This window comes from Pogona vitticeps, chromosome 9, assembly GCF_051106095.1.
Source record: "Pogona vitticeps strain Pit_001003342236 chromosome 9, PviZW2.1, whole genome shotgun sequence".
NCBI lineage: Eukaryota > Metazoa > Chordata > Lepidosauria > Squamata > Agamidae > Pogona > Pogona vitticeps.
In genome coordinates, this window is record NC_135791.1 from 23,748,636 (window position 1) to 23,767,771 (window position 19,136).

The window sequence follows — 19,136 nt, forward strand, 5'->3', positions numbered from 1 at the left end:
TGGGAGGGGTGGAGATAAGAAGAGGCTAGCATGTTATGGCTGGAGCAAGGGTGGGTGAAAATATGTACCACCCAGGACAACCAGTTCCCTATTGTCACCTAAATATCCCCTTCTTAGAAAACCAAGTGCAATACAATGGAAAAGCACATGGTCCCAGAGGGGCATGATTTACCCCTCTGCATGCAATCCCTTGTATCTTTGGGGGGGAGAGGCAAAAAGGACATTTTTAAAAAATCATGCCTCCAAAAGCCTTTTCTGGTCTATATAAAAAGGCCAGGGAGGCAAAAACTCATATTTGGATGGCAAATCATACATGCCACCGAATTTGCTGTTTTTCTCACTCCATTATTATCATTATTATTCAAAATACCCGGCAGAGTCAATCAAAATTATGAAAACACTGACCGGTATTATAGAACAGATACAAGTTCCCATTCAACTTTTTGTTCTGTTTCCATATGCCTGACGAAGTGGACGTATCCATGAAAGCTCAGAGCGGCCACCTGTTTTTATCTCGTTTTGTTTCTTCGGATTTTTAACCCAAAACCCTGTGGTTGTTTGTTATTTTGAAGGCGCGTTGAGGGGGTGCTGCCCTTAACGACTCACCCAGCAACATGAGGGGCCGCCCAGACAGGCTTGCATTCTCCAGGTGCAGCACGGTCAGGCTGTTGCTGATCCGCAAGGCGCGTGCCACAAAGGGGGCCGAATGGTCCAGAAGGGGCGTATTGCGGGCGTCCAAGTACTGGAGACAGTTTGTCTGTGACAAAGAGGAAAGACAACAATCGGGGGGGGGGGGGCATACAGAGGAGTTTCCTCAAAACGCACATGCGCGCGCACAGAGAGATGTACCTTCTCTGGCTGGATACAGAAGGCAAATATTCCTACTTTAAATGTATCAAGACAAGTTTTTCCTTTGCGAGAGCAAAAGGGCCCCACACTGCCCATCCAGGCCTTCAGCGAAGATTTATGGTATGTGCAGTGAGGTGGATTCACAGGGCAGACGTCAACCCAGCCTGTAAATATATGGCTGTATATTACACCAGCATTCCAATGAGGCCAGAAAAACTGCCCGGAACTCACTCAGTATGTGAGAATTTGGAACAATACATCGTTATTCCTCAAGCACAACAATCCCTGGGTCCCCTTCAAGATGATATGGCCAGATGTAATATGAGAAAGGACCGGATTTGCATCACCAGCCCTTCGCCCACACGCCTCTCTGCTGTGACAGCTTTTCATCTGCGGCAGGGGAAAATGTTCTACCGCCAGCTAGAAAGAACACCAGCAATAAGCTTGTTAAAGCAGGAGATTACCGGGTTCCTGAATTAACAGAAAGGTTTATCCTTCCTGCCTAGCCGTCAGGTCCCCCTGGGGTCCTGATGTCTGCAACCGGCCCCAGACAGAGCCTGCATTCCTCTCAACTTGGGGGGGGGGGAGAGAGAGAGAGAATCGTCTGCTCACTAGGCCCGTGAAATTGTGGAGAACTTGCCAATTTCCTCCCTGGAAACAAAGGTCTCGGCCCCCGCCCAGAACCGGGGAGAATGTTATGCCTTTTACGGCATTTGCTGGCATCGAGGGTTGCCGCCTGACAACGGACGCAAATTCAGCCCTGTCTCGTCCCTTCCCCAAATGCTGCCTGCCAACAGTGCCTCTAAAAGGTGTGTGCATGGAGGGGTGACATTCCAGTACCAACCTTCCTCATCATATGCGCAGCTGCCTGCCACCCCCGTGTGCCAATGTGCTTGTTAAAGGAAATGTTGAGGTGTGTGGCTGACTCATAGTATTCGATCATATCGAACAGCGCCGAGGCACCCTGGCAAAGACAGAAAGGAGGGAGGAAAAAGAAATATCATCAGCGTGGGGCAACGGCACATGTGCACAGATCCAGAGGAGACGGGCAGAGCGCCACCCTTGCAGTTCCTTACTGACTCTGTACTGCAGCCTAACACAGTACACTACTGTACATTCTGTGAATGAATATCAAAACAAAAAGCAAAGTGTGCTGCTTATATACTGCCCCACAGTGCTTAAGGCACTCCCTGGGCAGTTTACAATTTAATGATGCAGGCTACACATTAATGTCCACTCACCAGCTGAGTGAACCTCAGGTTGGCTGCCTGGGATTGAAGCCAAGTCATGAGGTTTTTAACCACTGTGCCACGAGGCTTCGGTTATCAGTGGGGAATAAAAACCTGATAGACACAGAAGGCTAACTGGTGAGCAGCAAGTGACCAAAACAGCCAGCAGGCTTTTGCATGCATTTCTGAGCCACTGGAGTTTGCATTTTGAGCAATAAGAAGACAGGCAGTTTGCAAAGAGTAAAAATCAGCAACCATTAAAACGCCCAGCTGGCTGGATAGCTCAGTGGCCCACATTCCTGGTTGTGCAGCCAGAGGTTGGGAGTTCAATTCCCCACTCGGCTTTTAGGGAGAACAGCCAGCCTGTGTGGCCTTGGGCAAGCTGCACAGTCCCAGAGCAACCCCAGAAGAAGGGAATGATAAACCACTTCTCTACTTAGAAAATCCTGCAAAGGGTCGTCATAGGTCAGAACAGACTTGACAGCACATAATTATTCTTATTAAAAGGGCCAAAGCCGCTTGAAATTCACCCCAGTTGTGACCATCCACACCTACAAGGCTACCTTCCCCTTCATAAATTCAACTTTACACCAACCATAACCCTCCCCAGATGTTTGTGCCACTTTTAAGCAGCAGTTTGCAGTCAATGTCTGCAGATGCATGCAGAACAACATACAGTAATGACAGCTTGGATGACACTTTCGCGGCCATATTATCATAATGTTTAAATCTGCACTGTTCTAGTTTTATAACTAAACGGCTTGCAAACTACCCTTGCCACATTTTTTTTAATTGCCAGGCTCTAATTGTGGTTTCTCGTTGTAAAATGTAATGCTGCTGTATAATAAAATATATTAAAATGAAATTTCCCAGAATGTGTTGTTTACTTCACTCGGCGTGCTGCCAGATTCAGAGGTGGGTGGGAAGGAGACAGACATGGGGCATGGCCCCAGGCGGCGGGGGGGGTGGGGGTGGTGGAGAGGTGCTAATTGGGAGCCTGAAAAACCTGTACCTTGAGCCAGAGAAACAACCCAGAGCCATCTTGCTGCACCATCCAACCACAAATGATTTATGTTTAGGATTAGGACTAGCTCAGCAGTAAATCTACAAGAGAAATGCTGAATATTTGAAGGCTACAGTCATATATGTGTGACACTGTTCACACAAAGAGGGAACAGCACGAGTCTGAGTTATTCTTTTCTACTTCTGCAGTTGCGATCCCAGTTGTGATCCAAGATTTGGGGAGTCTGGGAATAGGTCAAAGTTTGGACCTGATGATCTACCGATTTGGGAGGGGCTAAATTTCAGAGTCATTTTTAAAAATTCTAGATACTGATGCCAAAATCATGGGCCATCTTGTCTTATACATGAAGGTTTGTGTACACACACATCTATGGTGGAATGAAGTGATGGGATCCTTATAGAGATGGGCATGAACTGCGGTTTGGCAGTTCAGCCGCACGGCCTTTTTGCGGGCATCCACGGCTACCCTTGCTTCGTAGGCATCCAATCAGAGGCAGAGGTGTGACTTCTCAGCCCCACCTTCTTCAGTGGGTGCCCAACTCAAGAGGCAGCACCCTGAGGACGTGGAATTGGGAAGCTCCACCTGCCAGAGGAGGGAACAGTTCTGCGGCTAATCCGCCAAACATCTCTAAATCTTTATCAAGTGGATAACCTCAGGCTGCAGCAGGGAACTCTTGAGGGATTTCAGGCATTTTGCAAACTGTAGTCCAAGAAGATATGCACACCTTGGGAACAAGATTCTAATCCTGCATTCTTGCTAATGTGGCAGTTTTTCACTTTAATAGAGGATCTGCTCATTTTTTTTTAAAAAAAGGGAACATTCTGAAATAGCATAGCTCCTCTGTGTTGCGAAATGGTACACTGTGGGATTTTTACCAGGTTATTTCACTGTGTTAACTGATGTTTACGGAAAGGAGAGTTCAGATGTTTGTTAAAGTCTGAAGACTGGGAAAGGGCTCATCACTTTATTGCTGCAACCTCCAGTGGCCAGAAACAGAGCAAAATAAAATAAAATAAATAATTTTTTTTAAAAAGCCTCTGTGACATATCCTCATTTTTTTTGAGGTGCCTTACCAATGGGCTCTCAAAATTATGAACCCAGCATAAGCCAGGGCTGGCAATCCACCTGGGGGCAGAAATTCCAGGTAATCTGTGGAGCGAGACGTATTGGAAAATGCAAACTCGCCCCACCCCTGCCAATCGTATGCTTTTGCCTACAAGAGGGTTCGGATTTCGGTCTCCAGCCATGAGCCTGAGAAAATTCCCTGGCCTGAATCCAGTCGGTAGAGCCAGCCAAAGCAGACCCACTGAATCAGTGGGATTTACACAACCACTGACTCAACCGTTCAACAATTTATTCAACTTTTTGAGATTGCTAACTGGATTTAGGGCCATGCCCAGAAATTTGCAAAGCCATTAACTAGTGGAAGCTAGCAGGATTAGGCTAGATGACAGCGTCCCACCACCGAAAACTGCCCAAGTTTTGACTAGTAAAAAAATCACAGGGCTCATCTCAGTTAACTGTTCCTATGGACAACGGAGGGAAAGAGATTCTTTATATTCTGTGCATATTACATACATCTTCATCGAGGTTTGTTTGCTCCAAGTCTACTATTTTGAACTGGAGGCGCTTAAAAATCTCTTCCAGAGCTTCACACGCTTTGTAGTCTAACTTCTCGCCTAGAAAACAAAAGACATGGAATAAGTTTGCAAACTTTCAGTGGTTAAGAGATTGCACGGCAGGCACAAAGCCCACTAAATGTGGAAACAGTAGAGAACTACAAAACCCCTGTGTCTCTTGTAGAGCACGGGGTGATGTGGGAACAAAATGAGACACAACTAATATCAGAGAGAGAGAGAGAGAGAGAGAGAGAGGTTTTTTTAAAAAAAACCTCGCACTGCTACTCAGTGTCTCTGTGACCTTAACCTTTAACTACAAGGAGGAAATAAAAAACAAGGCCACATCAAATGTGCAACACACCAGAGGGTTTCCCCCCCCCCGGCTGAACTAAGGTCCAAGTTGCACTAATAGTTTCATAAAGGTTCCTTTTGCAAGAGAAGGCTAACTACTGCTCTTCTAGTGTTCTGAGCTGCTCCCCCTCTGTCCATGGCCCAGCAGCAGGGCTAGGGGCTGGGGATCAAGGGAGATGCAGACCCTTTTCAAGGCTGGGATCCAGAGAGGTCTACTGCCCAAAAGTAACTTTTTTAAGCGCTGGTACGTGTGGCCTTCTATCAGAGAAAACAAAAAAATAGAGAGCCTGGTGAATTCTATAAGGGGAAACACACACACACAACTAGCTTGTGCTGACATTGACCACAAGCAGATATCTGGAGATGTTACTTATCTGGGCCATAGCTCAGACAGTTGCCCAGCCACTGCGGCCACCAGCCACGATCGTTGGGGAAACTCTGGAAGCTACACTCCAAAAATGCTGATTGTCTGGACTGAGCTCCAGAAACGACAGAGGCGGCATCTTTGACTATCAGGAACTCTGTCCTTTCCCTCACTTTGCACAGTCTTCTCTAGTGGGACAGCTAGGAACTTTTAACATATGCAAGGAAAGAGGAAATCAATCAAGAGTTGTTTTTTTAGACGGCGATTTGGTGCAGTACAGTGAATATGAAGAACACTCAAGGCCTGTTAGCCCGGGGAGGCTGCCCATTTCCCCTCTTTCTGCCTGATTGCGTTCCATCTGCTCAGCTGTCATGTGCAACCTATTTCTTTTCTATTTGGGCGACGTCCCCACCCTCCTGTGCCCAGGGGCCTGGCCATTTTCTTCTCTACGTCTAGATCAGCTTTCTGCTGGCAAAAGACCTTTTTTACAGGCAAACTTTGTACACAAACAGACAGCAAAAGACAGCAACCTGTCCATGCAGCACAAACAGGACGTGAGTTTGCTTTGTTTGGAATAAGGGAGTCTGTGGTTAGGAGAGCAGGTGAGGGAGGAGGAGAGGTACCAGCAAGCCCAGGTAACTCTCTGGCCAAGGTTGTGTGCATGCCTGCCTCCCGGGGCAAAGATTAGATCAATGTTAGCTGTATGTTGATCTACATGTCCCAACTCAGTTACACAACCTGGCACATTTCCACACACTGGCAAGTTTGCTTTAAGAAATTTAAATAAGGATCTCGAGAAAGAAAATTAGATCTGAATGTAAATATGGGAGCATGAGGAGAGAGAAAAAAGGAGCACCGGCTGATCTGAGAAACCCTGAACCAATTCTGGAACGCCGGTTTACGTAGGTTCACAAGCAGAAACATATATCCCAGTTTAACCAGTTTGCAAAGCATTTTATGCAGAAGTGGAAACACCCTGCCCTCCAGCAGTATCGACGATTACCCTCTGACCCCAGCAACTATCCAAGGGACTCCTTCAACAGAGAAAGTTTTTTTGGGGGGTAGGTGGGTGGGGAATTGCAGCCACAGAGCAGCCACAGAACTGGAGAGATGACTCTGATTTGCACCCTGTCAAAAGACGGCTTGGAAACCAACCTTTCAGATCCAGACAATCTATCCTGGGCGTTAGGTCCTTGAATTCCTGCAAAGAGAACAGCAGCACGTTATTCTCTATGGGATGGTTTAAAGATTAGGGGCAAAGGAGAAAGGGAAGGAAGAGTGCACAGACCTGGGGTACCAAATGGTTCAAATGATCCACACAGAGCCAGGCCACTCGTTTGGGACCCAGTCCAGCCTGCTTCAAGATTCGGGAATTATCCCCATATCTGGTCCAAGAGGACAAGCTCCCTTCCTCAGCCTCTGGATAGGTTGCACCTTAGTCCAGCTCAAGTTTTAAGACTCCCCTGCATTGTGTCTGCTTTGAACAGGGCTTTGTTGACCGAAGCTGCTAGTCCTTATTAAGAACTGGCGCTGAAAGAGTGGCATCTGGCAAGGGTCAAACTAGGGGGTGGGGTGGACAAAATCTTTTGCATTCGCCTCACCTGCAACTTTAGAAGGATAAGAAAATTACTGACACAGCTCTGAGGCTTGTAGCAGCTACCTTTAATTTCCCAAAATGAAAGGAACATCTATGGCACGGTCCTAAACAGTCTGGCAATATAGCAGGCGGCAGGCTGAGAGGTGCACTGGTGAGGTCTGGCATGCTGCTACCCCCACCCCCAACAGACAAAATGCCCTTATTCTTTTGGGGCCTCAAAAGGAGAGGCTATAAAGTCACCCCGTGCTAGGTTACACCTACAGAGAGAAGGCTCTACTGCTGAAAAAGAGGATCCATCAGGTGTCACATCCCCCCTAATAAGACACTAGCCATTGTGGGCGAGCGGTTAGGGAACCATGCTACAGAGCGAGCACCAATTCCATGATCTGTCTGAATGTGCTGGTTTTTATCACGGCCTATGTTTTTTGGGGGCAGGCCAGAGGATCAGTGGCTAACGGTATGGTTTTGTCGAGAACTTGGGCAGAGTGGCTGCCGGTCAAGGCCAAAAACAGTGAGCTAGATGGGTCAACAATCTGATTCCGGGTAAGGTATCTAAAAAAAAGCCCCTCTGTAAGCAAATCAATGGTAAAGGGGACAACAGTTCTTTAGAACCAGCCTGTATTTTGTTCTGTCGTTGTCCTCTTGAGTTCCAGCTGTGGCCAGCTTTCTGTAGTGTCTACAAAAGCCCATCTCTCACCCCAACAATCCAATGGGATCAATGTCTGCCCCACATGCTTTCAGGAAAGGACACACCTGGATCTGCTTCAGTAGTTTGGAAATCTGCTTGCAGTTTAATTTCTGACAGGCCTGCTTGTAGGCAGTGAGAACTTCATCCACAGTCACATTCTGAGCTGAAAAAGAGAGGCAGGAGGGGAGACAGAGAGAAAGAGAGAGGGAGATAGAAAAAGAGAGAGTGAATGATTACTCCAACATTTGGAAACCAATCTAATCTGGATCAGCTAGACAGCATTAAAGCAACTTTTCTCAACCTGTCGCCTTCCAGGTAGGCTAGTCTCCAACTTTCAGAAGTCTACGGAAATGGAGATGGGATGGGATTCTGGGAACTGTAGTCCATACTGGCACCGCCGCCGCCCCCCAGGTCTGGATTATAGGTGTAAGGCAAGCATAAGGGAATTACGATACAAACCACCCTGCTCACCACCTCTTTTTCACACTTCAATCTGCAAGCAAGGCTGAAAGGGAGGCAAAAATTCATATTCCAGGGTGCTGACATTTGCTTTCTACGATTTCTCCAGCCCCGTCCAAGAGCCCAGGATTTTTTTTGCTGGTGTTAGCAAATGTAAAAATAACTGGATGATCTGCCAGAATCCTGACAGTAGTACTGCGTACGGAGACACAAAAGTGGCCACTTCAGTCCACACTGTAAAATCTGGTCCAGCTGCAGAACCCAGATTGTTAAGCATATGATACTGGACTCTCACCTCTGAAACTGACCTGCTTACACATCACGTACACACATAGTGCTTCACACACACACAATCCATTTCATTTTAGATGTTCCTTACCAGTGCTTCACGTATAGTGTTCATTAGTGTCCCCTGTTGTGTCTGATGTGTGGGTTACTGGTCTGATGTGTGGGTTACTTTAGCTATGTCCTCAAGCTTTGACACAACATAATTGGTGTGCCAAAACAAACAACAGCTTGCTATCTCAAATTTCTTCAGTTTTGTTATATTTCTCTATACGGTTTTGCATTAAAATCCAGAAAATCCCAGTAAAATGCTTCTGGTGCTATTGATATCACTTCTGGAGTAATGCTAGGATCCTAGGAAGTTTTTATTGTTGTTATTGTTGTTATTTTTTATTTTTACGGTTCTAAAGGAAGGTGGATATTTAGAAACAAATGTAACTTATTATCCATCTGGCTGTAACCATGTATAAATTCCATGTGGAAACATATACAAACCTCCAGATGGAGATACATAATAACATACTAAATTGAGGCATTTAGTAGAACACAGTGACCTTACTAGAGCAATAAAACTGTTCACAACAGGTACATAGTTTCCATTGTTTTTGGAGAAACCAGGGTGCTTTGAAACTTCCTTGGAAAAACTTAACAAAATAAAATACTTGGGGAACCTTTTTCACTACAAAAGGAGAGCAATGGCATTTTTGCAGTTCTCTGATGCATTTTCCTCAAAGTAAAAGCATGGTTATCTTTCATGCTAACTGAAGATGCAAGAGCTAGATCGTAAACTGCTCTCAAAAGTCTCTTTGGTTTTAACAGTAAGCTCCATTTAAAATAAAAACACAGAGAGAGAATCAATAGATGGACTCTAAGCATTCTAGCTACCAAGGGAGTCTGTACCTGGGGAAGGATATGAATTTTGGAATGCTCTTCTGATGGAGAGCTAGCTAAACTACAGTGGTGCTCCGCAAGATGATGTTAATTCGTTCCGTGAAAATCGCTGTTTTGCGAAAACATTGTCTTGCAAAATGCATCTCCCCATTGGAATGCATTGAAATCCGTTTAATGTGTTCTAATGGAAACAAATCGTTGTCGTTTTGCGAAAATCGCCCATAGGAAAACCGTTTTGCAAAGCGTGGATCAGCTGTTAAAATTGCTGTCTTGCGAAAATTGGTCCCGGGGAAAAAAACTTGTCTTGTGAAGCACGGACCGAAACATCGTCCAGCAAAAAACGCCCATAGGAAACACCGTTTTGCGAAGCGCTATAGCAGAACGCCTTTTGCAAAACAAGAACGATTAGGCAAATATGTTTGATTTGTACATCTTAAAGAACCAAACTCTTCTCGAGGCAGAAGCAAGGCAATGCAGTGTAGAATAAGGGGTTAAGGCATAGTATGCACAAGCTGGGTTATTATTGTCAGTATGAGCAACAAAGATTCTTTTGGCACCTTAAAGATTAACAAGTCTTAGTTTGCATACTTTCATGAATGGCAGTCCACTCCTTTAGATGCGTGCTGTCTACAAATGTTTGTGCCAAACAAACACGGTAAAATCTGTTTTGTAACAGACTAACATGACTATTCCCCGAGAGATCTGTCAATATGAACCGGTATCTTCCTTGCTTTGTCTGCCTTTCACCTCCCCTGACCTTTTTTTCCTTCCTTAAGAAGGCCATTTCTTGGGCAGACACCAATTACTGGCCTATTATCCAGGCAAGAGATTCTGGCGTCCCTTTAAAAGCTGCTTGCCAAGCATCTTTCGGCAGACAGAAATATTCTCAGAAACCCAGGATTAAGCAGCATCAAATTTGCGGTTGACTACGAAGCCCCGGCCCTGGCACACAGACGGATAAAAGGCATTAAACACACAGAGAAAATCAAACAGACGGGAGGCCAAACGGGAAAGCTCCAGGAGCGGCTGCTGAACAAGCGGGTCGGCATTACAAAACCCCGACTCTGTTGTACAAGGATCCAATTAACAAGGTTGTAATCTGACCTGGATTACGGAAGTGGAATGATCTAACATTCGGGGGGGGGGGGGAGGCGGAAGGGAGAGGTTGAAAAAGGATAATTCTGCTGCTAACGCAATTATTACGAAAAACTAGATATTTCCAAGCCCCTACAGATGCTGCAGACTTCTCTTTTGATTGCATTTATGTGCGAACGGCTCATTTAGAGAAAAAGGGGTGGGGGAGATAATCCTTTTGCTTGGCTTACAAATTCTGTTCAGGGGGGAAAAGACAAAGAATTACAAAAATCCCCCATTTTGTGAATTTTAGGACAAGAATTTTGCCACACTTTTCAAAAAAAAAAAGCGAAACTCTTAAATCAGCAGCTTATTTCAATGTGATCTTTTAAACTACATTATGTTTTAAGGTTGTTTAAAGTTCAGTGTTGAAACCCAGGCTGTCCTATCTGGGGCAGATCTTGAGAAGGCAGGATTGTCTGGAAAAGACCGTAACGCTGGAAAAGGTAGAAAGCAGCAGGAAATGAGGAAGGCCAAGCACGAGATGGATTGACTCCTTAAAAGAAACCACAGGCTTGAGTTCACAAAAGTTGAGCAGGGCAGTTGGGGACGGGACATTTGAGAGATGGCTCATTCACGGGGCCACCCTGAGTCAGAGGTGACATGATGGCACATAACTATTTTAAGGTATGTCTACAAGGTCCAATACTTAATAGGTTAATAATAGTGCTTTGAAGCAAATAAGCTTTTTGCCTTTTGAAAATAAGGAACAGCAGCCTAAGGAATATGTAATGTGAGGTTTTGGTGGCTTCCTCCCATGCAAACAGAAAGCATAAATTCAACCTAGAAACCTACAAATGGATTTCGGCAAACACAGACTCCACGCAAAGTTCAGCTACGAAGAGTGTGAGTAAAAACCCATTTTGGAGTTGCATGGCATACGGCTGAATAGAGAAAGGAGCCAGGACTTTCTAAAATAACAGGAAGCCACACACCGAGCCCTTCGCTAACACAGACCAGTTCAGATACGACAGGCAAAAGAAAAGGAGAGCAGGACTCCGGCAACTTTTACAGCGGGGTTGGGAAGAGATTTCAGCAGGCACAGCTGTTTTTTCTGAAAGAAAGAAGATGTTCCTGCTGAAATTCCATTTTCTAGCTGACTTTCGGCAACAGAGAAGTTTGACAGTTCACAGCTTCTAGGCCAGAAGGGCTGTAACTTCCCAGTTACAGATTTCCAAGAACCATCCTTTTTTAAAAAAAAGAAAAAGAAAAGAAAGAGCTGAACACAATTTCACAACCACTTTTTCTAGGGCTTGCCGTGTGCCAAGAAGCAACCGGAGAAGGGTTCACATGCATGCACAGACTCAAACCTCACAGTGTCATTAATAAGGGGAATATGAGGTACGTGGCTGGCCAGCAACCTCTTTAATGTTGAGTCACTTGATATTTTTACTCTTGGGAGAGGCTCTCCATTCCGAGTTCTTTGTTCAGTAGAAAGAAAATTAACTCCTGTTTTGTTTTGGTCCAGAAGATAAGGACAGGAGGATCCAACTCTCCCACTTCGGGGAAGTTCAAAGTTTTAAAACCAAGTCCAGAAATTTCATGCCAGCAGATGGATTTCGCTCCACAGGATTTGTTGCTGTTTATATGCCACCACATCATTTCAGACTTGGCGGCCCCATTAGAAGCATAGGATAAAGGTTTTACCATCACTACTATCACCATCGCCGCCACCATCCCCGTGAGTTTTCACGGATGAAGGGGAATTTCAACCGAGATGTCCACACTTGTTCATGGGGAGAGAATGAGCGATTTGCCCACCCCAGAAACCTGGAAACCCTACTCACTTTGGGCTAGTCGTCCTGGCACCTCAGGGGAGAATCTAAGTGGTGCCCACACTAGCCTTCTCTGACCATGTGTTCTCGGATCATGTGTTCTGGTGGACTTCCCCAAGACAAATCCATAGACTGAGGTACACAGCGTAGTGCTAAAGGAGATTTGTCTGATTTATTCATTCCCTCTCAACCACACTGAGATAACATGATGTCACTTCTGGATCCTCACATGACTTCCATTTTTGCACAACAGAACGCAAGGACCCTTTGAAGAAAACAGCTGCGAAGTGCAACCACTAGACTACAACATTAAGCAACTTACAACTCATTGCCCTTTGAAGGTTCCCAAAATTCGGTGCCTGAGGGCAGTGGCCTCATTCCTGTTCACGCTGAGTCTTTAGTCACTCTGGATGCTTAAACAACATGTCTTTTAAACTTCTGTGATTGTTTTTGAGTCCCCTTACTTACCCAATGGATGATATGGCATCAGTTGCCTGCATGCCCATTTTATAGATGGAGAACTGAGGTTTTACAAAAAGTAAAAGCAGCTCAACCCAACAGGCCCTCAATATATAAAACCAGGGTTGAGCCCAGGTTTCTTTCAGAGGAGGCAGGCTTCCTCTGTCTTGTTTTCTAGTCCTTTTGTTTTCTTACAAGCTGATCCTGAGCTTGAAGCTCATTGCTTTCTGCAACATCAACTCTCCAAATCCCCCCAATTCAGCAGCATGGCCCGGCAGTTGTGGTGCTGCAGCCCAGAACATAACATATTCCAAAATCAGATCTGATTATATACATGCACACTATCCAGCTCTTTTGAGCAGAATAGGTTGTTGGTCCATTTTGAGGCTTAGCTCTGGACAGCCAGACAAGGTGCAAGCAAGGGGGGAAATATCAGATGCCCCACAATTCCTCATTGGCATATCTTGCTTTGCTCAGAGGGCACATAACAAGTTAATGGTGAGGAAGGATAGGAAGCAGAGATGTCGCCCACTGCCTCACTGGCTTTGTTGTTCTCTGTGTTCTTATGCATCTGTGTCAATTCCCCAAATACTTCATTTGCCTACCGCGATTGAATCTGGGATATTTAAGATTTCTCCTTTACATTCCTGGATGTCATATCTGCAGACTACGGTGAGGGAGCACAAATGCCACCAATATTAATGGTAACTGAGGGGAGGTAGCCAAGAGGGCTTTGAACTAGGTCCTCAGCTGTTTATTCACACACTTACACAAATCACAACACACCAGAACAGGAATTGACTGCCTTTATCCTCAGCATAAACAGCCTGGGTAGAGTTATCTCCCATGCACTTGAGCTGGTTTTCCACGCCTTCCCTCGTCTTAGCAGGGTGTTTCCGAAATGGGCAAAGAGGGAAGATACAGGTTTACACAAGCAACACACTCCAGCACAGCAATGCAAAGAGACACATGAAAGGGGATTTGTCTCTTGATGCATGTAAATGATCAGGAAGAATTTGCCCTATCTCGCTCAAGAAAGAATAAGCAACAGGCAGTAAAACAGAAAGTTTTTAACATCCAAAGATTCTACAATTTATGTGGCCTCATTCTAACCATATTCATTTGGAAGACCCATCAAGTGGGGCATCATGTAAAGAAAGCGTGGGCACACAGCTGCTGTCTTCACGGACTGCATCATGTGGATTTGAATGAATCAAATTGTGTACATTTAGGCACCAGCAAAGCTTCATTGCCTTGAAGGAATCCAATGAATAGCTGAGTTTCTCCAATGAGTTGAAGGAACCCAATTTATAACAAGAAATGGTTAAAAGGTATATCAGTGCTGGGAGAAAAAGTCCTTCACAGGTTTTTGTTGTTGTTGTTGTTGTTGTTGTTGTTGTTGTTGTTGTTGTTGTTGCTGCTGCTGCTGCTGTTGCTGTTGCTGTTATCCAGCTGTTATTAACATGTAACACCCCAGCAGCACAACCATCACAGGGAGAACATGAGCTTAGCCTGCTAACTTTTGTTTTCAATGATTAAACAATGTTTTGCTTGACTATTCTAACAGTTAACGACTACAAGCCTGTATCGAAACACAAAGTGTTGCTAAAGATAAAATAAAAATGCCGCAGCCAAGTCACAAACATCACCACCAGAAATGCAACACCAGTTTGAAAAGACAGTTGAATTAATTAGTAAAAAAAAGGGAGGAAGGCCCTTAAATGCATTCCTTCCCGGAATGAACACGAGTTCTGCCTTCTTTTTATGTTTGGTCTTTTAAATCCGGAGAAGACCTAAGAGGGGAGGATGCTTTCATTCTGATCAACGAAGCTGCGTGAGGCCAGGCTCCTTTCCCCCTTGTTCCAGCGGCATTCAGAAACTAGCCGGACAGTGGTGGTGCGGGGGAACACAAGAGGACAGATCCGCTTACCATGGCTGTCTGCACCTGGCAGGCAGCCGAGATGAGCTCAGCAGCACAAAGCTTACAGTAAGGTAGAGAGCAAACATGAGATTTCCAACCCCCCCTCCCTCCCTCTCTGAGCCGAGTCCTTGCAATATTCCCCCTTTTATGCATGGACAGGGGCAGACAGTCCTAGTGTGTGGTTTGGGGTCGTTGTATTTTGTTGGTTGGTGGGTGGTTGTTTTTAAACAAAGCTTATTGGGAGTTTTCTGGCAGGCTCTACTAAAAAAAAAATATGCCTACCAAATGAAGAGTTTGTGACGATCTGCAAAATGAGAAGCAGGGAGGTGTGGAAAAAGAAAGATCAGCTGGCAAATCATAGGGAAGAACCAAAAAAAAATCACTGAAGCTGTGAAACTACTTTTAGCTTCTGCTAGTAGAAATAAAAACTGGGGGAAGAGAGGGAACACAATAGTTAATACAGGTATAAGCTTCAGCTCCTGTCAAATTGTGGATGGCTGCTTTTGCTTGCCTGAAAGGTTTCTCTGTAATTACTAGATGGTGAATCCCACTCCAAGAACCTAGCTTATATTCTTCCCCTCCTGTTGGATCTACTCAGCTTCTACCATCCTGCCCAGGCTCTATATATTATTTAAACTATTTTAACCCACCTTTCTCCTTAAAAAGGACACAAGGCAGCTCATAATAATTAAAAGACAGTACTGAAGTTAACAACAGTGAGTATGCAATACTAAAAAGATCAATGAACACAGTAACAGAAAACACAAGCAACAACAAAACATATTCAAGGCAATAGTGTACAACCATCAGTTTTAAAAACTCCACTTGGCGCGGAGGGAAAACTTGGTTGAAGAGAAAGGTATTCCCCCGCTTATGGAAGGACAGTAAAGATGGGCCTCCTGTGGGAGGGAGTTCCTGAACCTGGAGGTTTACCTGTGTTCATACCGTGTCCGGTGCCTCTGAGAGCTATAGATTCATAGCCTGGCAAGATGGACTTGATTTAAATCACAATTTAATTTTTTTTAAAAATCAGATTTTTTTGAGGACTTAAATAAAACAAACATGACTTTTAAAAATGTAAACCATAATTTACATTAATTTTGTTAAAACTTATTTTTATCCACCCCGTAGCCCAGTAAGCAAAATCATTAGACAGTTTCAATTTGCTACAAGCACAAAACTTTCTATTGCCATTAAGACAGTCAAGCAACAGATGGTTTTTTTCTTTCCCTTTTTGGATTCTAACTTGTCCAGTGTGTGCATGTGTGCATGTCAGTTTTGGCCAGCCCTAAAGCGGATGTGTTTACTTCCTTGTAGTCAGTGAAAAGCAGGAAGGTACCTTCAACCTGAAAGATAAAGGTCACCAGAAACTCATTTCACCAGGTAGTTCAAATTGAATTCTTAAAGAGGACTAATGCCATAATTCTACACTACAGTTGCATCTGTGTATGCATAGCGTGAACTACCAGATTATTTGAAGGCAAGTTCAGCTGATTCTGAACATCCGATATGGATCAGGGATTTGCCCTGTATGTCATGACTATAAAACTCCAGCCAGGAATGATGGCAGCTGTCCCCAACCCTACTATCTCCAGATAGGATGGACTAGCCATGTTGGCTGGGGATGAGAGGAGCTGTAGTCCAGCACACCTGAAGACTGCCACGTTGACATGCAACACGGCCAGCAAGATCGCAGCAACAAAGCCCCCTGAACCACCACTGGGCTGAGTGGGCGAGGTGATGATCCTAAAGCTTGCTTCCCTCACTGGTCTCTTCCGACAAGTAACCACTGGCTGGCACTATCCAACTTGACAGGATTTGTCGATGGCACAGATCATTAGAGCAAAACTAGAGAGACTTACTTCCCATTCTTGGGGAAAAGGGGGAGTTAAAAGGGGGGGAACCCCTATACCAAAGCTGATGGCCCCAAGTAGGCATCTTGCTGAACACAAGCAGGTCTGGATCTGGTCTCTGTACAGAAGAAAAATGGGCTAGGTGCCTCCTGTACCTTGTCTTGAGCTCCTTAAAGGAAGAAAGAGAGGATAAAAATGGAGACCAGAGTTTTTTGGACTGTCACTTCCAGAATCCCTCAGCCACCACTAGCTGAGAATTCTGGGAACTCAACTTTTAACAAACGTTAACTTTTGTAAGCTGCTTTTAGAGGTCAAGAAATAATTCTCCTCCAAAATGCTAACAGACTCGGTGTGGTTCGACACTATGTGAATGCAGGGGAGTCTCTAGCAGAAACCGTACACGTAGGAAGAATGAATGGCAACCTGTAGAACCATCTGTTAGAAATGTTCATTAGCAGCAATTTCCCTGAAAGCTAATCACAACACAATTGCTAAGAAGGGTTAGGTAACAAAGAAAAGATGAAAACAAAACCACTGGTTGGATTTGTTCTTAGTCCCTTCTTGATCTAAACAGATTTCTTACTTGCAGCTCCTGATTCCTTACCCACAAAGCTTCTCTCACAATTTCAGCTCCTGCTCGGGCAAAATATTGTTTGTTCCTGCACAAGGCCAACTGATTTTCCATCTGGGATTTCAGCCAAGAGTCACAACCCAGACATTAACTCCTTCTCAGTTCTCTGCTTTGCTAAGCTTGCCAAGATTTGTCTTTTTCCAAGGATTTACACAACTGTACAAGCAAACAGAAGCACTAGGGGACTGGGAAGACCACCGGTTCTGATCCAGAGGTTGAGGAAGGAAGAGGCGAGGTAAAAAGAAACCCGGCCAAGGTGGCGAAGAACTACACATCTAGGAGCAGAATCACATTATGCAGGCAGGTCAGCTCCAGGGAGAATTCCAGTCTATGCTTGGAATTCCACATTATGCTTAAAGGAGTGGGTCAAGAGCCCTCATCGGCGGCTGCCACCGGAAGGAAAACCCATATCGTGATGTTGCCAAGATACTGAATGTGTTTTATTCCCTTTTAATAGAAGGGAAGCAGGAGAAGTCAGCATGGGAATGCCCCTATCTGTGACAGCTCTACCTGTCTCGTAAGATGCAGTTCCCTCGAGAAGGTTAAGCAGGATTACGCCACTGTGAGCTTAATCTTTCAAGGGCTATTGGCATACAGATCTGGTGGTCCATAATTCAAATATGAGCAGGCCCTGACGAGAGGAAACCTAAGCAACCCAAGAAACTGTAGGAGATGCACACGGCCAGCCTACCTATGGCAGGGTAAAGGGGCGGGAGTTTGAAACCCTGCATGGTTAAAAAGCAAAGTGTACAGCCTTGCATCATGAGAGCCTAGGCTGAGCTGTCATATTCAGTCAAGAATATCAGAGTGGCAGAGCTGCATCTCACCAGTCAGTGCAAATATTAAAAGCCTGTTGAGCTAGACACCAAAAGCTCTGTCTACTCCAGTATGTATTCCGATAAGGAGACAGCTAAGTTCCCAGAAATGCACAAGCAGGACAGACAATTGCATGGGCTTTCTGTTCCCAGCATCTTGCATTTAGCTGTACACCAACACTCACAACAGGGAAATTCCACTTATCTGGTATGGTTCATAACTCCTTCCTGCCCAGCCTCCTTAAAGAAGGACAGTGCTAGAAAAACGAGAGATTTCACTGAAGTACAGTGGTGCCTCGCTTAGCGATATTAATTCGTTCCGAAAAAATCGCTGCTAAGCTATTTCATCGCTAAGCGAAATGCAGTTTCCCATTGAAATGCATTGAAAACCGGATAATCCGTTCCAATAGGAACGAATTGCCGTCCTTAAGCGAAAATCACCATAGGAAACATCGCTAAGCGAAACGCGGTTCCCCAATTGAAATGCATTGAAACCTATTCAATGCATCTCAATGGGGGGGGGGATACAACAACAAATTTAAAAAGAGTCAGAACAAAGTCAAATTTGGTTAACAAAGGGTTTATTAAGTGCACTTTATGATTTCAAACATCTTTAACAGTAAACTTTAACTTTATAAATAACAGAAAAACATTTAAAAAACAGCAAACATGAGGCTGTTTAAACCATCGTTAAGCGAAACAGGGGACCCAAAATTTAATCGCTATGCGAAGCATGGTCCCAACCATCACTAAGCAAAAATCGCCCATAGGGACCATCGCTAAACGAAGCACAAAAACGCTCCGAAAAAGTCATCGCTAAGCGATTTCGTTGCTAAATGGAGCGCCCGTTAAGCGAGGCACCACTGTAATTAAGACTGCAGGTCCTATACAAGCTACAAGGAATACCTGGGACTGAATTCAGCAGGTAAGCACTAGTGGCAAGAGGTTTTGCTGTCTGCGCCAGTCCCGAGTTAAGCATTATGGTATTTGATGCCCACATGAGTTGTGTGTGGAAGGTGTGTGGACCCTTAGCTAGTCACCTCCCCCTCTGCCTGTGACTACTTGTTCAATAGTTACACCCAGGTCCTTAAAGCAAGAGTGGAGATGTACGCAATAAATAGTGTAGGGCTGTCAGTCAAAGAAATATTCAATAACTGGTCAACTGAATCTACATGCAGACAAAGCCAGGACC

General features: G+C 44.8%; 1 protein-coding gene across 2 annotated transcripts in view; it reads right to left on the reverse strand.

Annotated features, from left to right (window-relative positions):
- PPP1R37 (protein phosphatase 1 regulatory subunit 37) overlaps positions 1-19,136 on the reverse strand; it is a 47,423-nt gene that overhangs the window by 13,636 nt on the left and 14,651 nt on the right. For both annotated transcript variants that reach the window (XM_072979706.2, XM_072979705.2), the window contains exons 2-6: positions 7,787-7,884; positions 6,592-6,637; positions 4,681-4,781; positions 1,694-1,813; positions 607-757 (exon numbers count right to left, since the gene is read on the reverse strand). In XM_072979706.2, the coding sequence (XP_072835807.2) occupies positions 607-757; positions 1,694-1,813; positions 4,681-4,781; positions 6,592-6,637; positions 7,787-7,884 (516 nt within the window). The remainder of the gene's footprint in view (positions 1-606; positions 758-1,693; positions 1,814-4,680; positions 4,782-6,591; positions 6,638-7,786; positions 7,885-19,136) is intronic.